The 18,977-nt window shown below is 42.1% G+C and overlaps 1 protein-coding gene across 1 annotated transcript in view; it reads right to left on the bottom strand.

The window, feature by feature from the left end:
• ERBB4 (erb-b2 receptor tyrosine kinase 4) overlaps nucleotides 1-18,977 on the bottom strand; it is a 395,635-nt gene that overhangs the window by 200,314 nt on the left and 176,344 nt on the right. The window contains exon 5 of the mRNA XM_086751200.1: nucleotides 14,600-14,734. Coding sequence (XP_086607326.1) covers nucleotides 14,600-14,734 — 135 coding nt within the window. The remainder of the gene's footprint in view (nucleotides 1-14,599; nucleotides 14,735-18,977) is intronic.

An 18,977-nucleotide genomic window follows, 5' to 3' on the forward strand; every position in this document is an offset into this window, starting at 1 on the left:
GGAGAAGGGAAGGTGTTAAAATGAGGCTTACATAATTTTTACAGAGTTTGTTATGAAATCTAAGTTTAGAAAGGGCAGATTCCCACTGGGACACAAGAATTAATTTTGCTTTGGCAAATTCCATGCAGAAAACCAACGGCTTGTCTCCTGGGCTCATCCTCCCTTAGCCAACACTACCGCAACAGATCTTCACTATGGACTCTGGTGCAGAGTATCGTTGTTGTGACTTCCAGAAGAGAGTTTTATTTGCAGGAGATGTGTCTGCTCTCCCAGCCGGGGAAGGTCCCAGCAGAAAGCTGGGACTCAGTAGCTTGGGAAAGACCAAGGTTACTTCATCCTTGTGCTTTCCTGAGAATTGAGAAGGGCTTCTTTTGGCTCCAGACTCACTTTATTATTTCAAGAACAGTAAAATCGCAAAGGATTAAGTTACTGACAAGACAAGAAAAATGAAGTCCTACTCTTAGCTCTAAGCTGAGTGTAGTACAGAGAAGAAACACTGCTTGTTCCCCATCAGCTATGCCAGCTGCCTCGAGCAGACCTCTCTCAACAGGAGAAGAAAAGCAGGAATAAAAGAAGAAATGGTCTCGCTTTCCACAAAGTTTACATTTACAGATGGTTTCTACCAGGTTAATAAATCATTAATAAATGTTAGCATATCTGCAACACGCTGATACCAAAGTGCAAATAAACACAGCAAAATATAATGGCTTGGATGGTTACAAACCATGGTTATAAGCAGCTTTTTTACTTATCTAACCATGTAAAATAATTGATTAACTAACAAAACATCTATAAATCATTTATTAGCTTCTCTAAGCTACTTATAAACTCATCCTTCAACTAAAAAGTTCACTCCGGCAAAAAACGATAGAGATGCCATATAGATGTTTCTAGATATAGCTAGCCCTAAGGTTCAAGATATTCCAGGTATACTCTGCGGCAAGAATCCCAGTCTCTTCTTTCCATTGCTTAGATGGGACAGAAGGTTTAAATACACTTGCGCGTTTTTTTTCTGGGCAGCTAAAACTCCCTAGATTTATGTATGAAGAGATAACAAAATCAAAACACAACTCAAACACTGCAGCACAGCATTAACATGAATTAAAGACACTATTGTTGTGATGGATTGTTCTGCCTTTATCAAGCTGTAATGCTTTCCGTGTCCCTGTTTGACTATTCCTATTGTCACACATTCATTCATTCATTCACATTTCTTTGTTAAGTAAAAATAATTTTGCATTTTCTAACAGCCCTGTGCTAGACTCTGGATCTCTTCTATTGATTCAAAAGTTAATTACCTAACAGAGACTCACACTTTTCAGGATTTCCTTTCTTCACAGCAGGAGAGACATATGTCGTAAGAGAAAGTAAAACTTTCAGTAAAAGAAGAAAGTGCCTCCTAGAAATATCTGGTGCTCCTTCCTCTCTGTGGAAGCATTATTGGACACAGAAATCTAAGGGTCACTTCCTCTACTGCTATGAAACCATGTTGCTTTCACTGATGTCAGATGAGTTCACTTCGGGATGTATCACCAAATAGTTTTCCAATATGGGATTAGTCCCCATAAAATTCAGGCTTTTCTTTAACAAGCTGTACCCGCACTGATAGCATTATTTTTATTGTGGCAAATAGCAGCACTTGAACTGACCTTTCTATCCTGTACCTGTATCGTTGCTTCTACCCCGAAGTCTCCGTACCCAAGAGAGGTGCCCTGCACAAATACGAACAGGATACCTTTACAGTGAAAATTCGCATAGCGTTCATCAATGATGAATACTTACACTGTGGAAAAGCAGGATAGCTCCTTCTGCGGATGCTACCACCATTCATCAATCTAAGTTTTCTAGTGCCCACCTCCTAACTACCAAGTGGGCACATCCAGGGTTGGGGACCATGGGGGCTCAACAACAGCAAAAGAAAACTCCCTCTAATGATCACTTCCAATTGGGACTTCTGCCTCTGCTATTCAACGCCTCTATCTTCCCTTCATCTTCCTCAGTAGATAAGGAGAGAGATGCACAAAAATGGAGAGGGATTCAGGCACAGGCAGCTGAAAAGAAACTGGCATGGGAAATGAAAACAATCCAAGAGATATGCCCTGAAAGATAGGCACAGGGAGAGATATGGGGACAGTGCGAGGGGGAGCGAGGAGAGGGAACAAAGATAAAACTGAACCGGCACCAAAGAAAACAAAAACTGAATACCACAGGGGGATGCATTTTCTTGAGTAATGTGGGATGGAGACAACCCTCGTGTGAGCACAGGGACCAGGGATCTGTTGAGAACTGCAAAATTACAGAGTATCGCTAGATACGCTGGTGGCAGACAGTGTTGATTTTAAGAGAGATTGGCCACCAGAGTTAAAGGAATAAATGGAAAGTCAAGAAGAGCGTGTCAGCAGTACTGAACGGGCTCGGGCCGCTGGATTCATATCTACTGCTGACAGCTCCGAGCTGATAGGAAGCTTACTGTAACGTTACTTCAGCTGCTAGAGAAAAATGTCTTCAGGCCACAGTAATGACTACAGAAAGGGACCTGAGGGGGGTAATGAAGACGCTGGTTATTTTTCTCTGCCTGGAACAGACAGCACTGGTAAGGCTGTATGACTCGATGCATTAATTGAGGGTTTAGTCATCCACACAAAATAAAAAGCTTCACGTATGAAATAGTCTAAAACTTTACACTGATTAAGCAATTAGGAGCTATTAATTATCACTGCTTATAGCTGTTAGCACAGAGCAATATAAGTGAATTCCCCTCACTGTGGTGGTGAATTAGTTCCAATCAGCATCAAACGCCTTTCTGAACATGCAGGGATCCTGAGCAAACGGTGAGGCACAGCCGGAAGGCTAAAAGGATAGGTCAAGTCATACCTGCTCCTTGGCAGGCTCATCAAGAACAACAAGCCCTCAGGAATCTTTCCTGGTAACCATTATTGTTAAAAAAATATATATATATACACCCCTTGAGTAAGCCATAGCTAACTGCCCATCCTCGCACACTTGCAGTGGAACCTCTGTCCCTGAACAGCAGAGCAGCTTGGTCCCTGTCTAATGGGGATCTACACCGGGGTCAACATGAAACACTCTCCCTCATATGGACCATCCTCAAAGCACACATATCACAACAACCCTGGATCCCTTCAAAATACAGGGGTAGCTCTTATTTTCCCTTTCCTCTGTGTGGAAGGAGAGAGTGATGTTCTACCATCTCTAGCTGTGAACACTCAACTAGGATGCGAGGTTAGGCATCTCACTTTCTCCTTTGCTTATTGTGATGAAGATTCTCGCCGCCCAGGAGAGCAACCCAAGAATCAGTCTACAGCCTGTTCTCTGGAAGGACAGAGCACAGAGCAGGCAGCTATCCCTTCCGATGACAGCTCTTCCAGGGAGCTCACTGGCTCTGAAAGGAGATACAATACATTTAAGTAGCAGTCCATGCCCCTAGGACTATTTCTGTATCCCCCCTAATGATTACTTAATACTCAGAATTGCACCAGAGGGAGTGGAAAAGACCCCAACTCAGACCAATGTGGGGCAGTTTCCACAGGGAGGTGGGAGACAGAAGGTACAGATTTGAATGCCATCAGGCAAGGTAGGAGCCTGAACTCTGCTCCCCTCCACATCCCAGGGAACTCCTAAGTTGCTAATGGATTTCAGAAAAGGGGAGAAAAGTCCTTCTCATTGAGGAAATTTGAGTGCAAGCAGAAGACATGCCTGTGAGAGGAAGGCAGCAAGCAAGCAGGCACTGCAGATTCCCAGCAGATAGAGACCATAAAAAGCCAACACCTTCTGTGCCTTTATATTCATTTCAGCATTTCCCGCTGTTTTGCTCCTGGCATGTATGGGCTCCCCCCTCTGCATGGGAATGTCCAAAAGTGCCTGAATTTCATATCTAAGAAGCAGACACTGGGATGCCTAACCTTGCAACACCCACGCCCTCCCTTGCCCTGAGATACTGCCCAGTAGCTTTTGGCCCAGGTGCTTTTTATTCTGGCTCGCAGCAACAGGTACTTCTGTTTGTTGTGTGACAACACAGGAAATTAAAAAAAAAAAAAAGCCAAGCAGCAGTGACTCCTACTACTCCTACTGAACACAGCATCAGATGTGCACCCATATCAGTGCCTGTAATAAATCTTAAGGCTGAGAAGTGAAGGATGCAGATACAGGTTTCTGTTTTGGACACAATGTGTAACACTGGGCAAGAAATCTCTGCACTGTTAGAGGAGATTTTCACAAAAGGCTCTCAGTAAACTCAAAAGACACACTTGAAAAGTAAGTGCCAAAGCTGGGAGCATTTTTGGGCCTGTTTAATGCCAACTCCTCCACCCGCAAACAGATCAAGTCTGTCAATACCACGTAAGTCAAAATAATGTCCTGTAATAAAGTTCCTGTAATGCTGCGGGAGCAGTAATAAAGCTTGAACAGAGGGACATACAGTTTTCATTTTTTAAATAAAGTAATAACCCCAAAGAAAGGAAAAGAGGAGTTGAAATTGAAGTGGCTTTTAAAATTCATTTTACTTTTTCTTGATGCCATGCAATATTCCTAGGGTCTGGACAGGTGCAGTTAGATGTGCTCATGTTTTAACCAACCTTTTGACTCAATTAGATGGAAATACTAGAAAGGAACTCCCCATTCCCATGCACTCTGGAGTCCAGTCTTAGACAAACTCTGGATAAGTATCATAATATGCTTATTCAAATGTAATTGCTTACTCAAAATGCATCTCTGGCTATTTGAAACAAAACTGATTATTACAAAGCAATACCTGGGCAACAGAAGTCCTTTCTCTGTTGGAAAACAATACTTGGGCATATACTGTGATATTTAGATTCAGTGTTTCCTATCCAGAAATATTAAATGAAAATAATCATACAAACAAATGCCAGACTGCAATTTCCTGGATAATCTTCAGCTATCAGAGATCTGCACAGAGGTGATGCGGTGGACATTCTGTGACTGTAGTGTAGGTGTAATACAACGAATTTGGTATGAAGCTGTTTTCATATGCAGCAATTTGTATAAAACCACTTGAAAACCCTGGATTAAGTATCTTACTCTGCAAATATTCCCAACACTTCCCCATGTCAGAACACTTCAGTGATGATGGCTTTTATGAGGTTTAGAAAGTAAATGACAAGTTCCTACAAGAGGACCAGAAAGCAGATTTTGAGATGTGAAAGCTCCTTTGAATACTAGCTGATGGAGATCTGAACGTGGAGATCCCACGCACAGGGACAGAAAGTGCGAGGGATTGCAGAAGCATAAAATACACTCTTCTTTTTTGCTTTGCTACTTCCTACACCTCGTCCGTTGCTTAGCAGACAAACATCCCTTCTGCTCACCCAGCTTCATTTGAAGCCGCTGCACCGTCCTCTTCCCTGCTGAAGGTGTGAAGGGACCTGAGAGAAGCCTCTGGAACAGCCCTGAGTTTGAGCAGAGCAGCAGCCAGAGCTCTTTGGCCAGGCTGTCCACAAAAGCAGGACAGGAACTTTAGTGACAGTTGCGAACTTCTGCCAAAACAGGCATGTGTAACAAAATCCTTAAAAAAATGCAGATACGATAGCAATAAAGGCTTGGGGTGGCTTTGTGTTTTACGCAAGCAACAGAAGAGTCTGTTGGGAACTGTATCACAATGCCGGCTGGCTAGTCCCAACACTGCACCCACCCACCGCCACCAAGCGATGCTCCCCCCCTCACGCCCTGCGCAGCAGCACCAACCAAGCCCACTCTGGGCTGGCGGCTGGGACGTGCATCTTGCAGATCTAACAGACAGCTTCAAAAGGGTGGGAGGCACACAGCAGCTTCCAGAACCAGTAGATGCAATTAGAGGGCTGATTTTATCATCTTTCTTTTCTTCCTCTTTCCCTCCGCGGCTCTTCAAAGGCAGCTAGCTAGAGCAGATGGAGCTTGCTGTGAAAGACCAATTCCACCCATCCACCCACTCACTACAAATCTGCCAATTACCATTCAGCTAGACTACTTTAAATATTCGGAGTATTTGGGGTTTATTTCCTACTTTCAAGAAACACCGGTGTTTGTGATAAAGCAAGCTGCTTATACTGGAAAGGGATGCTTTCATCTGAACTGAAAGTCTCTCCCTTGTGCCGTATACTGCTTAAACGCCAATCTGCTGACAAAGAGGTGGTGCACAGCAATACGTTATACACACACAGGTTGCCATGAAAAGATAAGCATTCACCAGCAGTTGCCACATGCTACTATGTGGAGCACTACTTAAATTCTGTAGCTACGTAACTAGTGCCAGGTCGCAATATTTTTATACATCAGCACGGTAACCTGTGCTACTCGGTGGGTGACATTCACCTGTAGCTGCTAGAAAATGGAAGGAAGATACCCAGGAAAACAGGTCAGCACGATGGCAGGGAGGGCATTGGTTTTGGGGTTGGGTATTTTTTTTCATGTTTTTGAAAAATACATTTTTCACTGCAAAGAGATACCCATATCAGAGCTTCTTAGAAACTGTTAAGGCCGGCTTTCTCAGTGCCCACGACTCCCAGAGATCCTCGGCTTTGTGGCAGTTCCCTTGCTAGATCTCTGGATTAGGCTCTGGCAGCCTAAGGAGTTTTGTCCCTCACGGCATTATTTATTTGTATTAGCTGGGTGTACTTGAGTTTGTTACTTACTTTTTGTTCTGTGAACTCAACTGTTAGAGCCATCGTATTTCCATTAAACGCCACATCTACCTGCCTTTCAAATCTGTTTCAAATCCATCTCCAGTTACATATGGTTGGGAAAAACTATTCCTTAAAATCAGTTTCTTCTGTTACTATATTTGTCTTTCAATTCCAGGTAAATAAATACATTTTGTCCTGACTAGAGATTCCTTCACAGTAGGAAAAGCAACCTCCACATGTGCTGAACAAAAGGTGGTTGTGGGACTTTCCGGCTGTCTATATTCAGCTCTGATACACACTTTCCTTTTTTCTTTCCAACTGAGATATCCATGAAACTGCTGCTAAAATGCCATGCTGCAAGCCCTTGAAGTATGTTCTGCACAGAAGGAGCTTTCACAAAATGGTTTAGTTATTTGTGGCTTTTTTTTCAAAAAGAACAGCTTCTCCTCCTGGTTTTGCCACGGCGACACGGGCAGCAGGGACTATATTCTGTACCGATACCACCCGCCTGCGGAGGCCCCGTTCGCTGCTCTCCAAACATACATTTAACATGTTAATTGAACTTCAAGTAATAACCTCACTGAAAGGTTATAATTTAACAAACTCTGCAATAACAAATGTGTTCAGTTCATGCTTTCTGGAATGCCATTTTCTCCGTAGGTAGCTTCCAATTTAGATGTACACCAGAAATGATACACTAGCTATTCTGAAAGTTGGTTTGAAGCGTGAATTAGTCACTTCCCTCTTTTCTTTTTGCCAGCACACATAAGTACACTGTTGTTACTCTGGCCTTCTGTAAAGCAAAATCCTTGTGCTTTGAAAAAGCACAAAATATCTTGCAGGAGCAACTGGACAAAACGCAGTTATCTCACCTGTGTCTCGGTACTGAGGGCTAGGGTTTTTATTTACAGAAATTTATTATTTACACGTAATTTCTCCTGTTACTGGAGCATCCACTGGTCTAAAGGAAAGCTTTCCATGTACTTGTATCTACACTGCATTCAGCTCTCCTGATTTTTTACTAACCAATGGCATTTTCACTTGAGAAAGGACTCTATCCTCTCTCCCACTCTAACCCGAGACTCCCCACTTCACCTGGGGGCTTCCTGACCTTCCAGGCAGATCTGGTCCTGCCTGAGAGCCTGTTCTGGATGGTCCAGCTGGAAACATTGGTGTGCACATCTGTAGCATTTTATACAATTTAGCCACAGCGTAACTGCGAACCGGTAGAAGGTTTGCACTCCTGAGAGAGACAGCAAGGATCTGAGGATCCTCTCTTTTTCAGAACTATCACACAGTTACCTCAGAATTAAATACCCAGTGGTTTGACTAAAGTATAAATTTCCAGATAAGTCACTGTGTGTAAAAATGATCCATTTCTAATATTATGACTACTGGTAAAAAAAAAAAAAAAAAAAAAAAAAAAGAAAAGAGTTACTGTGCTCTGTGAAGAATTACAAGGCCGCTACTGAACATTCAATCAACGTACTGGCTACCCGTCAGACCTCATTCTGTGGCTGCAACAAATGGCCGTACACAAATTCACCTGCACCCCTCACCAGCAACGCCAAACACAGACTGCTAACAGCCAACGGAGAACAAAGCTTCGCACTTAGACAAAATCCCACGCAAATATCAACTTAGGCTTTTTGTGAAACACACTACACGAATATACTATGCACGCTGAAAGGAATATACATGTATCCAGGTAGCTGATTTTCTCCTGTACCAACATAAAAAAATGTAAGGAGCTTTTGGCCTTAAACTAGTCTGGCATAAAGAGGCATTGCTACTAAACCAAGTTTCTACCAAATTTTTCCCATTTCAGCGATTTTTAAAAGAAGTATCTTTTTAGAAATGGTATTACTCCTTTTGCTAGTATGTGGAAACCTTGCAGTAGAACATGGTCCAGCAAATTCTCAGTTTACCAGGGCCGATGGGGCAGCAGGTTAACCCAAACACAGCAACTCTCAAACAGTGTGTAAGAGCGAAAATAATAAGAATTCGGAGCCAGCACTGACTCACAGCGACCAAGTACATACTATACAGAAGTAAGGATGTCAAACTAAGCTAGAATGGTTCCAAACACACCTGCATCCAGGTAAGGTCAGTCACAGCCTGGATTGTCTGCACCAGGAGAACAGAGCACTGACTTCATACACAACTGTGCAGCTGGCTAGTCTGTTTTCTGCTCCTTTAATTAAAATGCAAAGCACTGGCTAAATGGTAAACATTTAATTAGATTTGTCTCTATGTTTCAATATTAATAACACACATGAAAAATGCATTAAGAGCCAGCTAATTGGGGGCTCTCCAAAAGTAGCTGTAAATGAGCAATTATAATACAATTGGGGTGTGGTTCCCCAGGGATCATCACAGGACTGATGCTTTTTCATATTCCAACCAAAGGTTTAGAAATTATTTAAGAATCCCAGGCAATAAAACATACAGATGATTGGAAGACTGAAATCCCAGCAAATTACAGTGAAAAGCAGCCAGTATCAGAGACTGAGTCAGGCTGGGGGGCAAGCTGGTGTAACTCACACCACTTGTCTTTTACACAGCCAAACATAAGATTATATATTTCAAAATAAAGCACACAGGCTTCATTTTATGGAAAACGGGGTGTCTCTAAAACACACAGATGTCACAACTGCCTGAATACCAGGTTCCTTATGTGAAGTTGAAACACAGAAGATACAATTTCTCCTTCTACAGGATATTCGTCAAATCAGTACGAATCAATATGTAAAAAAGAGGGAAGATGTTTTCAAGCAGTGTTTCCCTTGAATACATCATGGAATTTATTGAATCACAGGTACACAGCTAAAGACCAAGCCTTTTCTTCCTATGCGTCATGGAACAATGTGGAAGTATTCCTGCACAGCTCAGAAACTGAGCAGTTTTACACCAGCAGGTGCAATGAGATACAAAGCAATGACACAGGACTGCTACGGTAGGAATAGCAAGGAACTGAAGTTGTTCTGCTTGAAAAAATACCTTGCAAAAAAAAAATCCAGCTTTTTTCACAGCCAGCGTGGGCTCAGTGGAAAAGCCAGACCAGGCTAAGGGAAATTCTTCCCCAGATCTCTCAGCACTTCAGAGCCTGAGCAGAAATTCCAGTTCACAACAACACTGTAAAATGGACTTACTTTTCACAGAGTTCAGCTTTCACAACTCTGGACACACGCTGACACGCAGTCCTGCATTTTTCTTGAATAATTTATTGGAAAGCAGCATTTGTTTTTAAACTTGAAAATGGAATGTAATTTCTTAATCTTTATTACCCAGACAGTTACCAGCTCCATCATGAACATGCATCCACATAGTTTCAGTATTTTCAAAGTCATTATTGACTTATTTGAACCTATGCTATTAGCTATGCAAGCGACCTCAATGCAATAATTCAAGCACCTCAGGCTTTTCTGTGAAACAAAATCTCCAACCAAAGCTCCACTGAAAATTCTGATTTAAGATTACGGTGTCCTTGTCAAATGCTGCAAAAAACTCACCTGGCGCAACGAGGGGCTGGTCCAGTTTCTGCTAAACACCAAGCCAAGGAGGACATGGAGGACACTGGCCAAAGCAGCTGAGTTTTCACCGCACTTTCCCTCAAGCTGGTGACACAGGATTTGTCTACTAATCTAGAGGTGTTTTAGGCAAGAAGTCTAATGCTTATTTCCTGCTTTATTTCTTGCACCATGGCTGGGAAGTGCACTTTGGGTTTCTAGCTCCAAAGGACAGAGCTCCAGCTCCTCAGTTAAGGGACTAAAACCAAGTGGATGTGGCAAGAAGGGAACAGGCTCTTGCAAAGCGTGGCTTTAGCGTGCCTGAATTCATGGCTTAGTTTTGAAAGGAGAGAAAATAGATTTTTAGCATTGCAGAAACAAATCAGTAACTTATACCCAAAGGGAAAATTTTGTTCCTTAGACAGTTAAGCACTTCTGAGATTCCCATTACAAGGTGCCCAGCTTAAAAACTCCAGGCTGCTAGCGATGATTTCAGGTCAATGAGTGATCCCTGGTACAACGTTTATTTATTACATCTCACCAGTACACACTGAGCTCTGCGCCCGCAGCCACTGGCTGCATTCAGCTGTACAGTAAGGCTGTGTAATTCAAAGGCCTCTAACACAAAGCTTTTCTGCATACATTTGAACAGAAGATGAAACAAGGGGCAGAATGCATTTCGGGCTAAAGAAAAAAGGAGAAGCAGCACTTAGGATTCGTATGTCTGCAGTATTTCTATTCTAGCGGTTAAGACGTGATGGCCTTTTCAACTGGCTTCTTAACGCTGATGTAACAATGAAAGCCTGCGAAGGAGGGAATCAGAGCAGCTTTATCCCCAGAGTTCACTGGCCACATTCTCTTCTGTCTAACACTGATGTAAATGAAGGGGATTGCCAGAGTTGGCAGATCCAAGGTATGAAATGAGCACAGAGGCAGGGTGACTGATTTCATTTCAAAGCATCTTCATTTCACTCTGCTGTTTTGTCTTCCTCCTCTGCTGATTGCCTCGGAGCAGCAGGGAGGGTTGCAAGTGAAATTATCCCTGAAGTGGGACCATTATCAGCTCTTCTGCCTGGCCTGGGAGGAGAGCAGCAGGGGCAGCTTGGGGTGTTGGCTCCTCACGGGGGGGGGAAGACGAGGAAGGAGCGTGGCCGAGCCCCGCGCACACATGCGCTGGTGCACAGGTGCTCCTAGTACGACAGCGCATTTCTACCAACCTGCTGGCATTCCCTCTGACATCGGCAAAAACTCAGCAAGCGTTGGGCTCTTCTCTGAATGCAGGCCCTTGTTTTTTTTCAGAGATGTAGACACTTTGGGGGAGATTTTATATTGGCGACTGACGGCTGCCAACAAGGCGAGCAATGCCAAAACACCAAACTGTGGTTTAAGCTTTAGGACCTACTGGAATGATGAAATGCCTGATTCTGACATTCATCTGCAGCCTTTTGTCCCTGAAATATTCTCTGTCAGGGAGCACTACTGAGGTGGTCACAGCAAAACAGCCCTAACAATTCCTGGGGCATAAGCTACCCTCCAGCCCTGGCTAAACATGGCACATAGGCCAATGCATCCAGCCAGGTCTTACACGATCACACGTTTATACAGACTTCCCTAAATCACTACCAGTACAGACTTTGTTGAGCTTGACGCAGAAGGTTTGGTTGGTTTACATTCCCAGACTGCTGCAGCCTCTCTGACAGACCTTCTCCCTCTCCTGTAAAGGTTTTTAGACTCTCTCATTCTTTTCAAGATATTCTGATGTGGAAAGTCCCAGAGGGCTTTCCTTGCACTCAGGATATTCTGGGTAATGCCAAGCAACCTGCACTTACTCAGTTCCAATGGACTTCACCAAGATTTGCATTTGATAGGAGGTACCTGAGACTTCAGGCAATTTAATACGGTCATGTAAAATAAACAGTAAATGACATATACATGCTGGATCCAAAAAAGTAGGAGTCACAGTCTATGCAGAAATGTACCAAAGAGTTTGCAATTCACTGTGTATCATTTGCAGCAGTGGAAAAATAGCAAGGCTGGGCCCAGCAAGCACCCCCACTGCCTAGCACATCATGAAAAGTGACATGTGAGCCAAATTTGAGAAGCATATACCTTATTTAATGATACTGTATAGTGATTTCCATTTTAGGGTTATAATACAATGTTCATTTCTCCAAGTCCTTTCTGCACCAGTACAAATCAGTGTAGCATATTCCATTTCTCCTGCCTCTTGACAGGTAGTAATAAGGTTCCACATTTGACTGATTTCATCTGAAGGCTTTAAATATACACACACACATATGTGTGTGTGTGTGTAATACCTGCACGCACATGCATGGGCAGCTATTTAATTTTAGACTCTTTAAAATGGTGATTTCTGTACCTCAATTCTTTGTTTCTCGAGGCCTTAACACCTTTGTTAAACCATTTTAGCCATTGGTTGGCTGTGTAATGGGGTTTAGACTTTCACCTACGTAAGCTGTAAAGTCAGAAACGGTTTGGATTAGCTAATTTAATCAAATTTCACAGAACTCATGAATGGTATTGAGATGGAATCCAGTTTCTTGAATGAGAAGACTTATGTTTATTAAATTAAATACAGTCCAGCTGTGCTCTGCTCCATCCTAAGTGAGGAAAAATAAAGTAAAACTGGGGTGGCTATCTTAATTAAGCTGCCTTGGTACATAGCTCTCAATCCTCATTGAAATAATGCTGTTTATCAGGTTTATCAAGCACAAATGGCAAAGAACAGATTGTTCCTTCCCTATGCTTCAAAACAACTAAAAAGAAATGAAAAAATGTTTTAAGAAAACTGGACATAGGTATATACATTCTTTGATCTTGCAGTGGGAGCTAATATTTGCCTTTATCACTATCAGGTGTGATTCCAAAAGTACTCAGCACTGATATTGTTCCGATTCCTCTGCAGTTCCCAGTAAAACTTTCGCTAGCTCAAAAAGATAGTATTGATGGCGGTTGCTTTTGTAAAAGAGCTTATTACCTTGGTGTTGCAGAAGTACGTGTCTCAAAGAACTGGTAAGGATTAAAGAAAACCCAGTAACAGAACAGGATAGAGTAACAGTCAAGTCGTCCTCTTGTTGAAGTAATGACTCATAAAAGGGTACAGGCATTCCCTAACCTTCAAAGGTTTTATCAGTTCTGCTCAGAACTGATCATCACCAGCAATGAGGTTTTTTAATGTGCAAATACGATAGCTGGCTGTATTACAACTACGTCGGGTTTCCAGCCTTCAGGAAGGAAGCCTTCAGCTGTGCTCTGGTGTTGAGGGTAGCAGATCAGCTTTCGTATATCTCACCCGCTCATATAAAATCTTTTATACCACAAAGCACTTGTTTTTTAACCAATTTACTGCTTAGAAATTAAGGGGACTCATCAAATATCTAGAGTCTAAGTTTTTTTCCCTCCAAGTTCCTAACATACAGCTGAAGAACTGAAGTTTTTCTGGGCTGAAGCAGAAGCTAAAGAGGCAATCAGTCATTGATACATCCTTGACAACATCTTAGGATATGGTAAGCAGTCCAGAATGTCCCTATATCTGGAATGCTCAGAACAATATATCTGCTGTGGTGTCACTCCTGACATCAGATATAAACTTCTTCCCAGCCTATACCTGAATTTGGATGTCGATACCTCCTGAGGGTACTGTTCAATAGCATGGCATTCATTCTGAATGCACTTTACTACATTATAGAATATTTTACCTAAACACTTTGTATCACTGTCACCCCATTCACTAGAATTCATTATTGCTGCAAGAATCATCAAAATACTACTGAAGGTGAGTAACTCTAGGGAAGGGAAATAGATAAATAGATCGAACAAATTAATCAAAGTACATAGATACTCCAAGTTTGAAATAGAGAGCATTAAAATACAGAGCGCATATTAAAAACAGAGAAATATTGGCTATATTGTGAAAAGCACCCCATCCTCTGCAAATTCTGTCTGTCCTCACAGATACACACAAGACAACAGGCTATTTCTTTCTCATCTAAAGTCAGAATATCCATAAGCTTGTACCATAATTACTCCAGCAGCTAATTATGATGCCACAGACAGACCATTGTGACTCAAGGACCAGCCTGAGCAGCAGGAACAAATGCAAAGCAAACAATAACGTCTGTGCTTCCACAGCAGCACAGCAGCTTTAGCAATAAATAGAATAAAGAATATACAAAAGAGAGAAAACAGATGAGAGAAAATTCAGAAAATATATGATGTTCACAAACGCTCTCTACAAACCAAGTGTTTTTAAGATTAGACTAAGTGTTGCTACAAGCATCGTACAAACTTTGAAGAATGCAGTGAAGAATGCAGGGAAAATTTACAAATATAATTCTCAGTAACAGAGGATGAGGGAAAACTTGTGGTCACATTTATCCTGCTTCATGCTGAGTGGATGACAAGACTAAGGATAAAACCAGTACTTACATCCTGAGCTGCCATTTGTTGGAACCAAAGTGAAGTTGGAGGCCCAGGGGTTACGCACGATATCCTGCCAATGAATGGTGTCCGCGAAGCAAAGAAATTTGTTCTGGCCAACATACACCCCTCCATTCAGTATTTCTGCATAAAAGAACAAGAGAACATACTTGTAAGACTTCAGACAGCCGGTAAAATCAGTTGCTGCTTTGTGTACTGGAGAGAGAGGGCATGAAATTTAAACACAAAAAAAATTCTCACTGTAATCTCACTGAATACTCTGAAAACTGGAGGGCAAGTAGCTTACAGTATTTCTAAATAGGAACCATTCATTTATATGCAGAAGAAACCCGATGAAGAGAGCCGCATAGTTGCTAGGTGAGTTACTGGGTTTACCTGTTGTTCCAGCGTAATCAAGTACGGAACAGTACTGTCATTTGTGGTCAAATAACCTTCAAGACTTAACCGACTTTAAAAACACAAGCAGTCAACCACACTGTGCTGTATTTCATTAATACGTATGAACATTTAAAAAATACAATAAACTAACGTGCTCCGCTGGGGTAGGAACTTTCTGAGCCCACAGTACATGAGAAGGGTCCAGTCCGGACCATACTTTTCCGGTGTCCAGAAAAGTATGGGTTTTGATCAGTCTGTGCTGCTGTAATACCATGATCCAAAATACTCAGGTACTCAGTCTCTATGATCTAAATCTCAAATACTATGATCCAGAAGTACTACTGGCATGCCTTGCTGGAAGCATTGTGTCAAATGGAGACGGTTTCTGAGCAGATGAATGTTGCGGGGGTTTTTAAAATTTCATGTTTATATCAGTTTGTTATAAAAAATGGCTTGTTGTCCTGTCTGTAAAGACTTGATTTGTCAAAGTTCAACAAGAAAATGATCTTACAGTTGCTGGTTGTAGCACCAGAGTTTCCTCTGGAGCAGTAAGTTAGGTTTTTTACTCTCTAAACTCCTGTTCATATTCACAGTTTCTCTACTTAACCTGGCTCTCATACTTCCAAAGCAGAGGACACTCCACGTGACTTTCATTAAAGTTAACAGGAGCTAATGCAGCTAAAACCTCCTGCACTGCTTCGCCTCAGAGATTCAAGCCTCAGCACAGAAATGCTGAAGGTCAGTTACTAATGGCACCTTAGGATGACATTAAGTGGTGCTGTACAGCCAGGAGCGTCACACTTCTCACAGAGACAGTAAATCCTGATGATGGTAGCAATGATTAACGTTGTCTGATCATCCTTACTGCCCAGGAAAAGGAAAAACCTTTAAAAGCTGTAGTGGGAATGCTAATGTTGACAAACAACGAGGAAGGAATTACTGCCTTTTTTTTTTTCATTTCAGGGTTTACAGGCCACAGCATACAGAGGAGGTATGCCCCAAGAGAAGAACGTATTAAATAAAGGATCATCGGTAGGTACATCCTTCCACCATATTAATCAGTTCAGAGTATTACCATTTCTTAGAAACATCTCGTTTAAAAGCTTGGCTTTTCACTGAAAAGGGGCTTAAAAATGAAAACAATAATCATCATCTTATACAGAGGAGAATCCAGATTAGAGATACAGCAATGACCTGTCTGTATGATATTCTTATGATCCCTGAAAAAAACCCATACAGCATCTGTTAGCAATTCCGCTCTGGGGAAAAAGCGGGACTTAGCAGAACACTTGAAAACATGACTAGTGCCGATTTCTGTGTTGTCCCAGCTATCCAGGATTACCTAATCCATTATGGCCCAGATTTTGATTAAAAATAACATCTAACAAGCCATGAAAAAATGTAAAATCTACACTCATAGTTTCTGAAACACTTGCATATGATTCCAAACAGGGTCACTCTGGACACCTGCACTGGCGTGATTTCTGGTTTTCAGAGCATTCACTCATGACGATACCTATCCAATTTCCTTTTCTGCTAGGAACTCTGATGCATTCTTGTATAGTAGGCAGCATCTCTGTCTAAAAGTAAAATAGTTTAAATTTGTAGAGAAAGACTTTTTTTCAGCATTAAAGTAATCAGAAAGTGTCCCCTCTGTACTGTCAGGGAAGCTGACAATTTCCCCTGTGATTTGCTAACAGCAAGCATGGAAAATGTTCTGCCTTCCCTCATCACTGAATGTAAGCGTTGTTCCTGCTGCCCTTCCCCAAAAACTGATGCAGGCTCTTTATTTGCTCTGCACTGCACTGTTTGTCACAGATGACAGAATTAAAGTCCACAGGTCTATTCATGCAGCGAGGCGCTAATAAACCTGAGTAATACCACCAAAGATGGGCTTTTACAGATATTAAATAACTCTGAGTCCAAAGTTTAGTACAATCGTTCAAATACTTGTGCTTGGCTCTTCCTGCTCTGTGGGATCAGATTTCTACCTTCCCATTCCAACCTGCTATCCTACTTTTCTTTACCCCGAGTCCTTGGCATGTGTACATCAGCACAGACGCATCTGCTTCGCTGACTTAAACTCAAAAGGCATTCCGCACTTCTCTGCCCTCTCTTAGCAAGAACAATGCCTGGAAAGACCTAATAAACCCTGTAACATGGTGAGCAAATGAAGCACAAATGTAATCAATATACAATAGAGCTACTGTATAATGAACTCATCATCGTAAAGTCATCATTTCATTTTAATTTACAGCACTGAAAGAGAAAGACAAAGTTAAACAACAAACAGGAGGAGAAAGGCAGGCATCTCTGCCTATGCAGATGAGCTGGCAAAGGAAGCCAGGCAAGAAGAGCCTTCTCCTCCTGCCTGTGACACCTGAGGTGCCTCTCTGCTGAACCCTGAGACTGGAGCAGGAAGGAGAATGACAAGTCCCCTAGCGAATTCTGTGATTTCTACCACGAAGAAAGAAGCTAGTTCCTGCCAAAGCAGCACTAAAAGGAACTGCTCACAATGGAACGTATTTTAAATATAATTTTGGGGAGAGTACTTATGTCTTCTGAAACAATTTTTTGTGACATTGGAAAGTCTAAGTACAACACTGCTGCCTGAGACAGGAGGCAGAGTGCTCTGCTCCATCAGCCGCTGCCTGAAATACCTACTGTACCACGCTGGCAGCAACCCTCACCCTTGGACTTCTGTGCTGCCCAGAGACACGGAGTTAAACAAAGGGGCTTTGAAGCACAAGTTCCACGCAAAGGAGTAGCTCCAAGCTCTTTTGCCGCTTGATTCTGAAGTTAATGCAAAATCCTATCACCTTCCTTATTATAGCTAATTTACTGGCTTAAAAGCAGCGTAATTCTGTAACCAAAGTTGTATGAAAATAAATCAGCAAGTGCACTCACTACTGACTTCCGTCATTATTTTGCTTATTGCTGCCAAATGATTGTGGGGAATTTACATCTGCATATTATTAAAATTCTACTAAATGGTTATTTATTCAGGAAGCTGAATCAGAAATGTATTATCTGTTATACCTGCTATTTTCTTGCTTCCATTAGCTCAGGGATCAAGCGGTACCACTACCATATAACTTTGGTAGCCTACCATGCAATACTTACAATACCAACAGGAGAAATGGAAACATACACATCCATTCATCCACCCATTCTTCTTCATCCATCTGTTAGAAGGACATTTTCTTCTCCTGACTTTTTCTTTTCTACAGTGTAATCCCTGACGGTCTAATATCCAGTTCTAATGTGGATTAAGTTGCAAAAGTTGTTCACATTCTGCAATGTATCCTGAAGCACAAGTAACTCCTGTGCGTTGATATGCAGTGGGGGCTGTAGGCACCCATCCAGCAATAGAATCTGGTTCCAAAATTGTTATAGAACTGGTTATAAAATTGTTATTGCTATTTAAGGTTACAAATTAAAAGCTATTCTCTGGTGCTACAAAGCCAGTTGCCATGATGAACTGGAAGAAGGCACAGTGAGAACGCAAATAACTAGCTCTAAAGTGGGCAGAGAAAGGGGAAGGAGTTCATTAGAAACAACTGCCGGGCACATCCACTGTAACCACCTCAAAAGCAAAACAGATGATATCTTATACCTTCCAAGCTGACTGCCTGCTGACTGTCTTTTACAACACACCATATACATATATATGTATTACATAGTGCCTGTTGATGATGCCTTAATTTCCAAGGTCAGCCTTCACTAGAGCTGAAGCGCCTTTGCATGCTGAGAGTGCTGCGTCTTCACCACCCTCACCCAGGTGATGGGCATCTGTTGTCAAATACCGTATCACTCTCCAAACACTGCCATATTTCACGCAAGATGCTGAATGCATTATCTGAAAATGGCTTTGGCCTGGAAATTTCATGCCAAACCAAGTCTTTTGATCTCTTAGCACAGCTGATTGCTGACGACCCACTGGGAAAGCACTTCAGGTTCATCATTAATAAGCTATGTCTTAAAGGGT

The sequence above is a fragment of the Chlamydotis macqueenii genome, chromosome 6, assembly GCF_036417535.1.
Source record: "Chlamydotis macqueenii isolate bChlMac1 chromosome 6, bChlMac1.mat, whole genome shotgun sequence".
Lineage (NCBI taxonomy): Eukaryota > Metazoa > Chordata > Aves > Otidiformes > Otididae > Chlamydotis > Chlamydotis macqueenii.